Source organism: Salmo trutta, chromosome 31, assembly GCF_901001165.1.
Source record: "Salmo trutta chromosome 31, fSalTru1.1, whole genome shotgun sequence".
Taxonomy (NCBI): Eukaryota; Metazoa; Chordata; class Actinopteri; order Salmoniformes; family Salmonidae; genus Salmo; species Salmo trutta.
In genome coordinates this window covers 22,530,773-22,546,036 of record NC_042987.1, presented here as the reverse complement: position 1 = coordinate 22,546,036, position 15,264 = coordinate 22,530,773, and the positions used below count along the sequence as shown (strand labels likewise).

Sequence of the window (15,264 nt, the reverse complement as noted above, 5' to 3'; positions counted from 1 at the left end):
TGCTTGAGCTCCTGTTTCTCTAACCCTAGAATATTAGCTAAAAAGTATTGTGGAGCACCTAAATGTAAACAGTACCGGCACCCAAAAAGGAGTACCAGCACCTATTTCAGCCCAAGCACTGATTGTAAGCCCCATTCAGCAGGTAGACTATAGCCAGATAGATAACAATAACCTAGCAAATGACAGGTTGTCACTCAACTAATGAAGCCTAATATCACACAAGCCATTTTAGCACTTGAATGCTAAAGGTGCCGTGCGGATGTGCAAGATCAGGAACAGACCGCCTACCTCCCGTTGGTCAGAGTGCAAAACTGGGCATAGTGAGCACTTTGACTGGACTACTGTTATTCCCTGGGGTTGTTAGGCATGTAAAATGACTTGTAGATCAATGACTGTCAACGCATCAGTTGTCATACATTTTACCATCCCCAAAATGTTGCTGTTATAAAGCTAATTCAAGCTAGAGAACATTTGCAGTTTGAAAGCTAATTTCCTGCAATTCTACACATTTTGCTATGGCTTATGCCTTGTTCTTATGACTCAAACATTGTAACAAAATAAATGGGGGCACCATGCCATTTTTAGGATTTTTCATTCTCCCTGACTGTCTGGTTTTTATTTTGGTGATTTGTTTGTTCTCAAATATGATCTTATAAAATAATGTAGATGTGACGCTGCTAAATGCATGTCGTGGAAACACTATGTTTGACAAATAATATGAATTGCTTCTCCGTACTATGTAATGTATTCTCTGTGAATCTGGGGATGTTTTTTTTATATATATTTTTAATCCCTGGTCAGAGAAATTAGTCACTGAAGTGTTTACCATAAAGTTGTGTGAAAATACCAGGTTTTGACAACTAGATGCCACAGTTCCTGCTATACCGACACGCTATTTTTTCCATTTTGCTGGTCTCTTGTGTTTATTAACTTTGGGTAGAAAACCAATAGTTGTCTTATGAAAATAAATAAATTGAGTGGTCATCCTCCATGAAAACAATTCAGTTTGTCCTAATAGCAACCTAATGCTTCAACCCAACTCTTCTTGAATTGTCCAAGTGTCAGCTCTCTGAGAGGGCTCTCCATATGCAATTCTCATATGAAGATTTTTCCTACAAGCCCAGAACTTTGATGGAGAAATAGGTTAGGGACTAAAATGTTGTGACAACCCTAAAAAGAAATTAATGTATTGCAGTCTTATGTTTTTCAATAAAATGATCAGGAAACAGCTCTATATGTATTGTGAATAGTGACATTAAACCCTTTACCATTAAATACCATTAGAGACTGTAACATTGAAACCATTAGAACTGCTGTGGCCTAATGGTTTGCTTGTTCAGCAGGAACGGTCTAACAGTAATCCAGACCTTTTTTTAAGGGAATAAACCACACACAAAGGGGCCATTTCCTGGACACCAATAAAGCATAAAAGGGCAGATTTGTTTCACGGAGGACAGGCTTAAATTGTGAGGATAACCACACAATTTATTTTCATCATGCACCATATATATATTGGTTTTCTACCCTAAATTGCAAAGAAAATGCTGTGATCTATTTAATAAACACGAGAGACTAGCAAGATGGATGTGGCAATATAGCAGGAACAGTGTCATCTAGTGGTCAGAACCTGGTACTTCCACACTGGTAAATAATGGATGCAAACTCAATTACTAATTTCTCTGAACTGGGGGAAAAAACGTCACCAGATTCACATGGAATACATTACATAGTAAAGAGAAGCAATATTTTAAGCCGCAGCTTCATACTACGCTGAACAAAATATAAACGCGACATGTGAAGTGTTGGTCCCATGTTTCATGAGCTGAAATAAAAGATCCCAGAAATGTTCCATATGCACAAAAATCTTATTTCTCTCAAATGTTGTGCACAAATTTCTTTACATCCCTGTTAGTGAGGATTTCTCCAAGATAATCCATCCACCTGACAGGGGTGTGGCATATCAAGAAGCTGATTAAACAGCATTATTATTACGCAGGTGCACCTTGTGCTGGGCACAAAGAAAGACCACTCTAAAATGTGCAGTTTTGTCACACAGCACAATCTACAGATGTCTCATGTTTTGAGGGAATGTGCAATTGGCATTCTGACTGCGGGAATGTACACCAGAGCTGTTGCCAAAGACTTGAATGTTAATTTCTCTACCATAAGCCGCCTACAACGTCGTTTTAGAGAATTTGACAGCACAGCCAACTAGCCCCACACCTCAGACTATGTGTATGGCATTGTGTGGGCGAGCGGTTTGCTGATGTCAACTTGCTGAGCGAGTGCCCTATGGTGGCGGTGGGGTTATGCTATGGGCAGGCTTAAGCTACGGACAACAAACACAATTACATTTTATGTATGGAAATTTGAGTGCCCAGAGATACCATGGCTAGATCCTGAGGCCCATTGTCGTGCCATTCATCCGCCGCCATAACCTTATGTTTCCGCCTGATAATGCACAGCCCCAGGTCGCAAGGATCTGTACACAATTCCTGGAAGCTGAAAATACCCCAGTTCTTCCATGGCCTGCATACTCACCAGACATGTCACCCATTTGAGCATGTTTGGGATGCTCTGTATCGACATGTATGACAGCGTGTTCCAGTTCCCGCCAATATCCAGCAACTTCACACAGCCATTGAAGATGAGTAGGACAACATTCCACAGGCCATAATCAACAGCCTGATCAACTCTATGCAGAGGAGATGTCACACTGCATGAGGCGACTGGTGGTCACACCAGATACTGACTGGTTTTCTGATCCAGGCCACAACATTTTTTTTAAGGTATCTGTGTGACCAACCAATGCATATCTGTATTCCCAGTCATGTAACATCCATAGATTAGGGCCTAATGAATTTGTTTCAATTGACTGATTTCCTTATATGAACTGTAACTCAGTAAAATCTTTAAAATTGTTGCGTTTTATATTGTTGTTCAGTATACTTGTCAAACAGAACTGATATGTACAGTGCATTCGGAAAGTATTCAGACCCTTGATTGTTTTCCACATTTTGTTACGTTACAGCCTTATTCTAAAATAGATTAAATTACATTTTTTCCTCATTTATCTCCACACAATACCCCATAATGACAAAGCAAAAACAGGTTTTTAGAATTTTTGTAAATGTAAAAAAACAGAACCATATTTGTCTGTATTCAGACCATTTGCTATGAGACTCGAAATTGAGCTCCGGTACATCCTGTTTCCATTGATCATCCTTTGTTTCTACAACTTGATTGGAGTCCACCTGTGGCAAATTCAATTGATTGGACATGATTTGGAAAGGCATACACCTGTCTATATAAGGTCCCACAGTTGACAGTGCATGTCAGAGCAACAACCGAGCCATGAGGTCGAAGGAATTGTCCGTAGAGCTCCGAGACAGGATCGTGTCAAGGCACAGATCTGGGGAAGGGTACCAAAACATTTCTGCAGCATTCAAGGTCCCCAAGAACACAGTGGCCTCCATCATTCTTAAATGGAAGAGGTTTGGGACCACCAAGACCCTTCCTAGAGCTAGCCGCCCGGCCAAACTGAGCAATCGGGGTAGAAGGGCCTTGGTCAGGGAGGTGACCAAGAACCCAATGGTCACTCTGGCAGAGCTCCAGAGTTCCTCTGTGGAGATGGGAGAACCTTCCAGAAGTACCACCATCTCTGCAGCACTCCACCAATCAGGCCTTTTATGGTAGAGTGGCCAGACCGAAGACACAGCTCAGTAAAAGGTACATGACAGCCCACTTGGAGTATGCCAAAAGACACCGGAAGGACTCTCAGACCATGAGAAACAAGATTCTCTGATGAAATCAAGATTGAACTCTTTGGCCTGAATGCCAACCTTCACATCTGGAGGAAACCTGGCACCATCCCTACGGTGAAGCATGGTGGTGGCAGCATCATGCTGTGGGGATGTTTTTCAGTGGCAGGGACTGCGACACTAGTCATGATCAAGGGAAAGATGAACGGAGCAAAGTACAGAGATCCTTGCTGAAAACCTGCTCCAAAGCGCTCAGGACCTCAGACTGGGGCAAAGGTTCACCTTCCAACTGGACAACGACCCTAAGCACACAGCCAAGTCAATGCAGGAGGGGCTTTGGGACAAGTCTCAATGTCCTTGAGTGGCCCAGCCAGAGCCCGGACTTTAACCTGATCGAACATCTCTGGAGAGACCTGAAAATAGCTGTGCAGCGACGCTCCCTATCGAACCTGACAAAGCTTGAGAGGATCTGCGGAGAAGAATGGGAGAAACTCCACAAATACAGGTGTGCTAAGCTTGTAGCGTCATACCCAAGAAGACTCGAGGCTATAATCGCTGCCAAAGGTGCTTTAAGGAAGTACTAAGTAAAGGGCCTGAATACTTATGTAATTTTTTTTTTATATACATTTGCTCAAATGTCCAAAAATTGTTTTTTGCTTTGTGTTGATGGAAAAAAAAAAACATTTTAATCCATTTTAGAATAAGGCGTAAATGTGGAAAAAGTCAAGGTGTTTGAATACTTTGCGAATGCACTGTATTTTTTTACCTTTAGGCAAGTCAGTTAAGAACACATTCTTATTTTCAATGACAATTAACTGCCTTGTTCAGGGGCAGAATGACAGATTTTTACCTTGTCAGCTCAGGGATTCGATCTTGCACCCTTTCAGTTACTAGTCCAACACTCTAACCACTAAGCTATCTGCCGCCCCATATTGGATGTTGGGGTGGGATAGGCAGCTCTTACTCAGTAGGAAGAAGTTGCGTACTATATTTATTGGATATTATCTGAATCCTATAAATTAAAAGGGCCAATTTTGGTGCAATCAATTAGCTTAATTTGTCTGAGGAAAAGAAAAGGATAAAAAAAATCTAATTGGGCCCATCTTACCTGTTTCTTACTACAGAAACAATTTCAGAACAAATTGGCTTGCTGTAATGACATGGAACGACTCGGTAGCCTCATCTACATAATTTGTATGTTAAAAATCCATATTGAAGAGGGCATCCCTCCACATTATTAATTTTAATTGTATAAACATTTTCTTCATGTCAAACACACATAACCCAAACTGTTAAATCGAAATCAGGTGTCACTGGAATGTCTCGCTACAATGTAAATGTCATGTTGACAGCGCTCAGCAGAGACTTAGCCTAACTGCTGAAACCAGAGGTGTCTGACTGATTGTGTGTGTGTGTCTCTGTCTATGGACTGTGTGGAGACAGCAGGAATAGCAGGCAGGCCCTCTTGTCAGACACACCCTCTCCTCTCTCCAGTGTGCAACATTCAGGGTGGTCTCACCTGGCTGGGAGGGGAGCAGGGCCTTGGGGCAGCCAGGCAGAACCAGGCAGGGGAGGAAGGCAGTGTGTGGGTGGCCCTGACCTAACCACCAGAGATCAAGCCTGCTAAATGGCCACAAACCCCGTCAGATGATCCTCCAGCTGACACCATTCCAGTGTCACACAGCTGCATCCCAAATGGCACCCTACTCGCTATCTAGCTCACTACTTTTGAACAGGGCTCAGACTACCTTCAGCCGTCACTCCGCCTCCGACCCACCGACCGGACAGCGTGTGGAGCGACAGACCGATAGCTCCCTCACGACCGGCTGCAACAAAGGGATGTTTGTTACTTTTGGTGGTTGGTTAACTTGGTACTCAAAAATAGAAATTAGTGCTATATGTTTAGCCATTAGGAGCTGCCTTCCGGATCGGTTTACCTTGACATCGTGACTTCAGCTAATGGGGGATTATCCCAGCTGTTGACAGCATACATCATTGTACGGCCAGATGTACTTACCCGTGTATTAGATACAGTGCCTTCAGAAAGTATTCACACCCCTTGACTTTTTTCACATTTTGTTCGTTTACAAAGTGGGATTAAAGTGGATTTAATTGTATTTTTTTGTCAACAATCTACACACAATACTCTAAAATATGTTTTGAAAATAAAACACTATCTTGGTTAGATAAGTATTCAAAAAACCTTAGTCAATACATGTAAGAATCACCTTTTGCAGTGATTACAGCTGTGGGTCGTTATTGGTAAATCTGAGCTTTTCACAGCTGGATTGTACAATATTTGCCCATTATTCTTTCTAAAATTCTTCAGGCTCTGTCAAGTTGTTTGTTCATATTTGCTAGGCAGCCATTTTCAAGTCTTGCCATAGATTTTCAAGCAGATTTAAGTCAAAACTCAAACTAGGCCACTCCGGAACATTCGATATCATCTTGGTAAGCAACTTCAGTGCATATTTGCTGAGAGGTGAATGTCTCCAAGTGTCTGTTGGAAAGCAGACTGAACCAAGTTTTCCTCTAGGATGTTGCCTGTGCTTAGCTCTATTCCCTTTCTTTTTATCCTAAAAAACTCCCTAATCCTTGCAGATGACAAGCATACCCATAACATGATGCAGCCACCACCATGCTTGAAAATATAAAAGTGGTACTCAGTGACATGTTGTGTTGGATTTGCCCCAAACATAAAACTTTATTCAGGATAAAAACTTAATTTATTTTCCACATTTTTTTGTAGTATTATTTTAGTGCCTTATTGCAAACAGGATGCATGTTATGGAAACATTTTATTCTGTACAGTCTTCCTCCTTTTCACTCTGTCAATTAGGTTAGTATTGTAGAGTAACTACAATGTTTTTTTGATCGTCAGTTTTCTCCTATCACAGCCATTAAACTTGAACTGTTTTAAAGTCACCATTGACCTCATGGTGAAATCCCTGAGTGGTTTCCTTCCTCTCCGGCAACAGAGTTAGGAAGGGCACATGTATTTTTGTAGTGACTGGGTGTATCGATACAACATTCAAAGTGTAATAACTGCACCATGCTCAAAGGGATATTCAATGTCTGCTTTTTTAATTTATTTTTACCCATCAATAGGTGCCCTTCTTTGCGAGGCATTGGAAAACCTCCCTGGTCTTTGTGGTTGATGCTACTTATGTGACTTGTTAAGCAGATTTTTACTCCTGAACTTAACAAAAGGGTTGAATACTTACTGACTCATTTTTTTATTAATTTCTAAACATTTCTAAAAACATCATTCCTCTTTGACAAAATGGGCTATTGTGTGTAGATCAGTGACACAAAATCTCAATTTAAAAAAGTCAAGGGGTGTGAATACTTTCTGAAGGCACTGTATGTATGTAGTTGTATGAACTGAATATGATTAAATGTAGCCTTTTTTTGTTTTTTGGTAATGTAACTGATGCCTCTAAGGGACACTCAAAGGGAGATATTTTCTTTTTTTAAAGTTACTTTTGTGATTTACTATGAATTATTTTTTTTCAGAGCTTCACAAAATCTTTCTTCTGTGTTGACGGTTTCTATGTCTTCAGTGTTGAAACCAAACCCCCACTCCCACACATGTCTGTTCCAACAATTAAAACCTGTCTTTTGGAGTCTGAAATAAATAGCCTAACCATAGTGTTGGATTAGCAGGAGAAGATGCTCCTGTAGTCTCTCTCCAGTAGCAGTGAGAGAGACCGAGACAGTGGAGTTGAGGGGCCCTGGCTCTGGCCTGGTTGTTATCTGTTGGCCATGTGTGCTACCGTGGAGTAGAGCAGAGCCAGACTGCTGAGCTGCATGCCCCGGGTGCAGAACGTCACGGCAGGGCCTCTCCCCAGGCCTCCCCAATGAGGCATGCAGCCTTTATAGAGCCAGGCACGCTTTAACAGGCCCCGCTCCTCACTCGCCTTCCCTGTTTATTTATCCACAGGCCCAAGATGGCCAGAGCAGATGGGAACCAGACATCTCAAACAGAAACAATGGCAAATGCAGCGCAGGATTTATCGCTGGATTCCCCTGTGCCCCTTGCTACACTACGCTAGGATGCCTCGCTAGGAGTTAGGAGAGCACCATGTTTATCAAGGAGGTTCACCCTCCCTATCCACTCCTTCTATCTCTCTTCACCTCTCTCTCTATCTCCACTTCTCCCTTATGAACCCATTTTTGTTGTGACTGTAGTTAAGAAAAACATAGCCAAACTTTTCATGCGCTATGGACTTCTTATAGAGCACCGTTGCCTCATATGTTCATGCACATCATTCGAGATGAATCTCACAGCTGCGAAGAAGCTCGGGTGTTTTGATCATAACGTGAAGCTGGATGGAATAAACTGTATTTGAAGGCTGGAGTGTGATAACTTACTGAGCGTTGCCAGGGAAACAGCTTAATGTCTATTCACTTTCATTAGAAGGGTGTTCCTCCTATTAGGCAGAATAATGTAATGGACTCTGATGTGAAAGGGTCCTGGGCATGCTTTAGAAAAAGTTGAAGGAGATATTGTCATAGATCATCGCTGACTTTTTGTTTCATTTTAAAGTTTGGCGATAAACGAATGGTAACGAGTAAGCCCTTTTGACTAGTACCAGCTATCATATTCTCCTATTCAAGTCAATGAACTACTAATTGTTCTGAAATCTCTGTATCAGTGCTACAATACAACTGGTTAGTGGGGCCTGATCCTTGAGTGAAAACCCATCCTCTTCTCAAAGCCCACTAACTACCTTAACATTAGTATTGTTTCATACCAACAGAACTGTGCTCCGGGTCTTGAGGTAAAGAGACGATGCTTATAAATCTCTGTGGTCCTCCTCCCTCTCTCAAATTCTGATGAATGTGTGTTTCTCCTTCATGTCTCCCTCCAGACGGACATCTTGGTGGTGAGCTGTGACCTGATAACGGACGCTGCCCTCCACGAGGTGGTCGACCTGTTCCGGGCCCACAACGCTACCCTCTCCATGCTGATGAGCAAAGCCCACGAGTTCACCGAGACTGTTCCTGGACAGAAGGGCAAGAAAAAAACCGGTGTGATTCAGATGATTATAGCACAACAAGCATTATTACACCAGATCCTGAGTTTGAGTCAACCAAAAAAACAGTGAATGCAGAACACTACTTCATGTCACCTGTCAGTATTTTTATGGATGATAAAATGGTACGTTTCAAAGATTCATTCCCTAAAAAGGATATTCCCCAGTTAGCAAATATTTATTGCGCTTGTAACAATCTACGATCAAACTCGTTGACATTTTTATTTCTAAATCTACCTTATTAAACCGAGTGAAGGTCTATAGGCCTAGATGTTAGTTTACAAGCCAGGCAGATGGCTAGCTTGTTAGTCGTGTGGTGAGATCTTAGCCATTGACGTGTGATTTGTTCCTCTGGTGTCTTTCTTCTTTCAGGGGAGCAAAGGGACTTTGTTGGGGTGGATGGCACAGGAAAGAGGCTCCTCTTTATGGCCAACGAGGCCGACCTGGACGAAGGTCTGGTCATCAGGAAGTCCATCATGAGAAAGTGAGTATTACTTTATCATCACATTTAGTGGTTAAGTGTAGGCTCTACTAAAGCACGTTGCCACGAACAGCACTGCAGATATTGCGATAAACAAGATGCAAGACGTATTTCCCACACAGTCACACACAGTATCTGTGCATGTGCATAGGTTCACTTTATGCTGTTCGAGCATGGTAGGTGCGGGACCAAAACAGTGGGGCAGTTAAGCCTCGTGCTTCAATGCTCTTAGTTGTTGCGGAAATTGACCCACTGTGCTGTTTACTTTGTGCACCTACGTCATATCACTGAGTCTACCTTTAAAAATGGTCTCCCCTCAAACCCAATAATGCCTATTGTCTGGCTGGTGATGACAAATTGAAACTTATGAAATGTTGGCTGTATTAGTTTTCATTTCAAATATTTTCACCGCCGATACCGATTATTGGAGGACCAAAAAAAGCCGATACCGATTAATCGCCCGATTTTTTTTTTTTTGATTTTTTTTAAAAATTTTAATTTTTTTTTTTTAATAATGACAATTACAACAATACTGAATGAACACTTATTTTAACTTAATATAATACATCAATAAAATCAATTTAGCCTCAAATAAATAATGAAACATGTTCAATTTGGTTTAAATAATGCAAAAACAAAGTGTTGGAGAAGAAAGTAAAAGTGCAATATGTGCCATGTAAGAAAGCTAACGTTTAAGTTCCTTGCTCAGAACATGAGAACATATGAAAGCTAGTGGTTCCTTTTAACATGAGTCTTCAATATTCCCAGGTAAGAAGTTTTAGGTTGTAGTTATTATAGGACTATTTCTCTCTATACGATTTGTATTTCATCTAGCTTTGACTATTGGATGTTCTTATAGGCACTTTAGTATTGCCAGTGTAACAGTATAGCCTCCGTCCCTCTCCTCGCTCCTACCTGGGCTCGAACCAGGAACACATCGACAACAGCCACCCTCGAAGCAGCGTTACCCATGTGAAGCAAAGGAGAAGAACTACTCCAAGTCTCAGAGCGAGTGTCGTTTGAAACACTATTAGCGCGCACCCGCTAAATAGCTAGCCATTTCACATCATAAACAGCTCAATGCATTGCGAAGAGCTGCTGGCAAAACGCACAAAGGAGCTGCTTGAATGAATGCTTACGAGCCTGCTGGTGCCTACCACCGCTCAGTCAGACTGCTCTATCAAATCATAGACTTAATTATAATATAATAAACACATAGTTTCCGGATTCGACCATATTAATGACCTATCATCTCGAAAACAAAACGTTCTTTCTTTCAGTGAAATACCAAACCGTTCCGTATTTTATCTAACGGGTGGCTTCCCTAAGTCTAAATATTCCTGTTACATTGCACAACCTTCAATGTTATGTCATAATTCCGTAAAATTCTGGCAAATTCGTTCGCAACGAGCCAAGCAGCCCAAACTGTTGCATATACCCTGGCTCTGCGTGCAATGAACGCAAGAGAAGTGACACAATTTCATGTTAGCAAGCAATATTAACTAAATATGCAGGTTTAAAAATATATACTTGTGTTTTGATTTTAAAGAAAGGCATTGATGTTTATGGTTAGGTACATTGGTGCAACGACAGTGCTTTTTTCGCAAATGCGCTTGTTAAATCATCACCCGTTTGTCGAAGTAGGCTGTGATTCGATGAGAAATTAATAGGCACCGCATCGATTATATGCAACGCAGGACACGTTAGATAAACTAGTAATATCATCAACCATGTGTAGTTAACTAGTGATTATGTTAAGATTGATAGTTTTTTATAAGATAAGTTTAATGCTAGTTAGCAACTTACCTTGGCTTCTTGCTGCCCTCGCGTAACAGGTAGTTAGCCTGCCATGCAGGCTCCTCGTGGAGTGCAATGTAAGTCAGGTGGTTAGAGCGTTGGACTAGTAACTGGAAGGTTGCAAAAACGAATCCCCCCCGAACAAGGCAGTTAACCCCCGTTCCTAGGCTGTCATTGAAAATAAGAATGTGTTCTTAATCTGACTTGCCTAGTTAAATAAAGGTGTAAAAAATACCAAAAATACCGATTACCGATTGTTGTGAAAACTTGAAATCGGCCCTAATTAATCGGCCATTCCGATTAATCGGTCGACCTCTAGTTTTCATAGCCTTACAAATAATGTGACTGGTCTGGGTAGGAACTGGGAGTCAGGTACAACAACGCCTCCCCCGGTCTATCAATACAGGGATACATATTTTATAGCTTCTCTTTTGAGTCTGACTCTTGAGTCTTTCCACTGGGCTGTCTTATCAACTGAACTGGGTTCAATTCCTATTTCAAATACTTTATCTGTGCTTGTTTGAGCTTGAGCAACCATTACTCAACTGGCTCAACTGGCATTTGGAAGATCTCAAATAGTATTTGAACCCAGGTCTGTCTTATCAAGCCACCAGGTGTGTGTGTGTGTGTGTGTGTGTGTGTGTGTGTGTGTGTGTGTGTGTGTGTGTGTGTGTGTGTGTGTGTGTGTGTGTTAGCGCAAGGCGGGGAGTGGAGTGTTGAAGGGAACAATGCAAACTTGTTCAGATCTGACCCTGCATTTGTGTAGGATTGCTAATAAAAACACAGCACTCCCCAGCCTTGGCTGTCATGAGACTAACCAATTACTTCAGCTACACAGGGATTTGCTCCTGCTTTGGCTGTGTTCGGCAGTTTTTCCACGGCAGACCTTCTGTTCCAGCTTAGCGCATGCTGTGGTCCTTTTTCTTTCACTTGTTCTCGCTCTCTTTTTCAGACATCCATGTAGGCTTCAGCGTTGTGCTGGGTGGTTGTGTGTGTGTGCTTGCATTTGGCTGCTCTTAAGCCGTCTATTTATGCTCTTATCTCATCGCCACCCTACGTCTTAAAGTGGCAATCAGCAGTAGAAACAATAATGCATTCTCCCTGCCCCATTTTCGGGTAAAAAGCTGAGGGATGCGGTTGGAGAAATGTAACCACTCTCAAATTCATAGCTATGGCTACAAGGACTGACCGTCCATAATATCAAAACATGTTTTGAGGCTAAATTGTGTTTTATAAACGTTAGAGCAAAACAAACTTATATTTTGGGTTCTGATGGGGTACAACAGTTGAACTACGCTCATGAGGTATTTCTAAGTTATGTTAATCGCCAAGGGTTATGGGTTCGATTCCCGCTGGGGCCACTCATACATAATGTTTGCATGCTTGACTATAAGTTGCTTTGGATAAAAGTGTCTGCTAAATGGTATTTATTATTATGGTCCACAATGGATGTAGTAACTGCTGATTGCCTATTTTTTTTAAAGCTTTAAAGCAGAATTCATGTTTGTTCAATTGCCAAAGGTGTAAATCCTACTTGACCAGATCAATAAAATGATCTATTGATGTAAAATACTTGCAAATGTACTGCCCACTACTAAATACATATTGGTATTAAGGAATTCGGATAATAAGGAACTAGAATAATGAACTAGATAGTCATATTCATTTTTGAAAGAAATGGCAAACTTGCTCATCAAATATCTGTATGTCTAGTGTGCACAAAACATATGAACCCATTAGTAGCATTATCTTGAGTACCCTGTGTGGTGTCTATGATGTCTGGGCTGAAAGAGCTGAAGCTGTCGACATCCTGGCAGGACCTGGACTGCAGCCCTGGGCCCATGTTCATAAAGTAGTTATCTAGGATCAGGTCCTCCCTGTCCCCACATAATCTTATCCATTATGATCTTAAAGGCAAAACTGATCCCAAATCAGCACTCCTACGAGACCTTTTGTGAAGATGGGCCCAGGTCTTATGCCTTGGTCCTGGGCTTCGGTCCTGTTCACTGGTCTGGGCTGTGGGCTGCGGTTCTATGACCTATGTTCTAGGTTGTGGACTCTGGGCTGTGGGAGCTGGTCTGTTGGGAGCTCATAAATACTTCAGGGAGCCCGAGCCACTGTAAATCCTGCCCAATAAGAGAGGGGCCGCAGCAGCAGCTGCAAGCATGCTTCCCTGCAAAAGGAAATTGACCACGCGCGCTAATGTGAGATACGCACACACATGCATGTAGCAAACACACACACACACACACACCAGGATATCACACGCAGTTATGGGCTTGTGTCACTGCATTCATACTGAGCTTACTTACACTGAAATACTTCTATATAGGAAACATCTGAACATTTTGGCCTGCACATGCACATTGAAAGACTGGCAAATTGTATCTCCACAAACAGCCACAACATGCACAACCTCACAGGCCTGAAGTTTATTAAGCATGTTAAGCTTTAAAATAGAAGTCGTCAATGAGCCCTAGGCCACTTGTTGAGAGACTGAGGTGTATTGAGTTTGTCAGTCTTGTGATATCTTAAAGCTGTCGGCTAACTCTTCAGCTAGCATAAGTATCGATGCTTTGTCGTTTATTTCAGCCCCAGATGTCAAAGGTCTCTGTTTCGACTGTTTCTCCCCATTAAGCCCCTTTTTCCTGAGCGTAGGAAGTTTGAGATGTCTGAAAGCCTCCCCTACCAGCTCAAGTCGTTCCCTGGCTGTTTGTCTAAGCTGTCTCCAGAGTCTTTCTTTACTTGTCTGCCGTTGTATTTAAACAGACATAGGCTGGGTGACGTATGGAATGGGAACGCTGGGCTGCTGTCACATGCTGCTGTCCTATACTGTGGTACGGCTAACCTGGGACCAATGGCTTAACCACCACTCACTTTGGGCCACTCAATTCCTTTGTACAAATTTCCCATTGATATCATTGCATGAGTTATGCGAAGTTACAAACGCAGATCTTGGGCTAGGATAAGGTCATGATAAGCTGTAGTCCACACTACCTGCCGAAAGAGTTTTAATCTGTATTCTTTGTAGCTGTTTACAAACCACCATAGTCAGAGGCTGGCGCTAAGACCGCATTGAATGAGCTGTATTCCGCTATAAGAAAACGCTCACCCAGAGGCGGCGCTCCTAGTAGCCGGGGACTTTAATGCAGGGAAACTTAAATCCATTTTACCAAATTTCTATCAGCACGTTAAATGCTCGCCCTCCATTTGGCAAATCTGACCATAATTCTATCCTCCTGATTCCTGCTTACAAGCAAAAATTCAAGCAGGAAGCACCATTGACTAGATCAATAAAAAAAGTGGTCAGATGAAGCAGATGCTAAGCTACAGGACTGTTTTGCTTCCTGAATTCATCCAATGGCATTGAGGAGTATACCACCTCAGTAATTGGCTTCATCAATATGTGCATCGATGATGTCGTCCCCACAGTGACCGTACATACATACCCCAACCAGAAGTCATGGGTTACAGGCAACATCCGCACTGAGCTAAAGGCGAGAGCTGCCGCTTTCAAGGAGCGGGACTCTAACCCGGAACTTATAAGAAATCCCGCTATGCCCTCCAACGAACCATCAAACAGGACTAGGATCGAATCGTACTACGCCGGCTCTGACGCTCGTCGGATGTGGCATGGCTTGCAAACCACAGCTGCGAGCTTCCCAGTGACGTGAGCCTACCAGACGAGCTAAACTACTTCTATCCTCGCTTCGAGGCAAATAACACTGAAACATGCATGAGAGCACCAGCTGTTCCGGAAGACTGTGATCACGCTCTCCGCAGCTGATGTAAGACATTTAAACAGGTCAACATTCACAACGCCGCAGGGCCAGACGGATTACCAGGACTGCAGTCGAGCAGGTTGAGAGCTTAAAGTTCCTGGTGTCCACATCACCAACAAACTAACATGGCCCAAGCACACCAAGACAGTCATGAAGAGGGCACGACAAAACCTATTCCCCCTCAGTTGACTGAAAAGATTTGGCATGGGTCCTCAGATCCTCAAATGGTTCTACAGCTGCACCATCGAGAGCATCCTGACAGGTTGCATCACTGCCTGGATTGGCAACTGCTCGGCGTCCAACCGCAAGGCACTACAGAGGGTAGTGCGAATGGCCCAGTACATCACTGGGGCCAAGCTTCCTGCCATCCAGGACCTCTATACCAGGCGGTGTCAGAGGAAGGC

The 15,264-nt window shown here is 42.6% G+C and overlaps 1 protein-coding gene across 1 annotated transcript in view; it reads left to right on the top strand.

The window, feature by feature from the left end:
• The window catches only part of LOC115169770 (translation initiation factor eIF-2B subunit gamma), a 52,382-nt gene that overhangs the window by 8,192 nt on the left and 28,926 nt on the right, over positions 1–15,264 (top strand). Inside the window, exons 4-5 of the mRNA XM_029725695.1 lie at positions 8,636–8,795; positions 9,173–9,284. Of these exons, the coding sequence (XP_029581555.1) occupies positions 8,636–8,795; positions 9,173–9,284 (272 nt within the window). The remainder of the gene's footprint in view (positions 1–8,635; positions 8,796–9,172; positions 9,285–15,264) is intronic.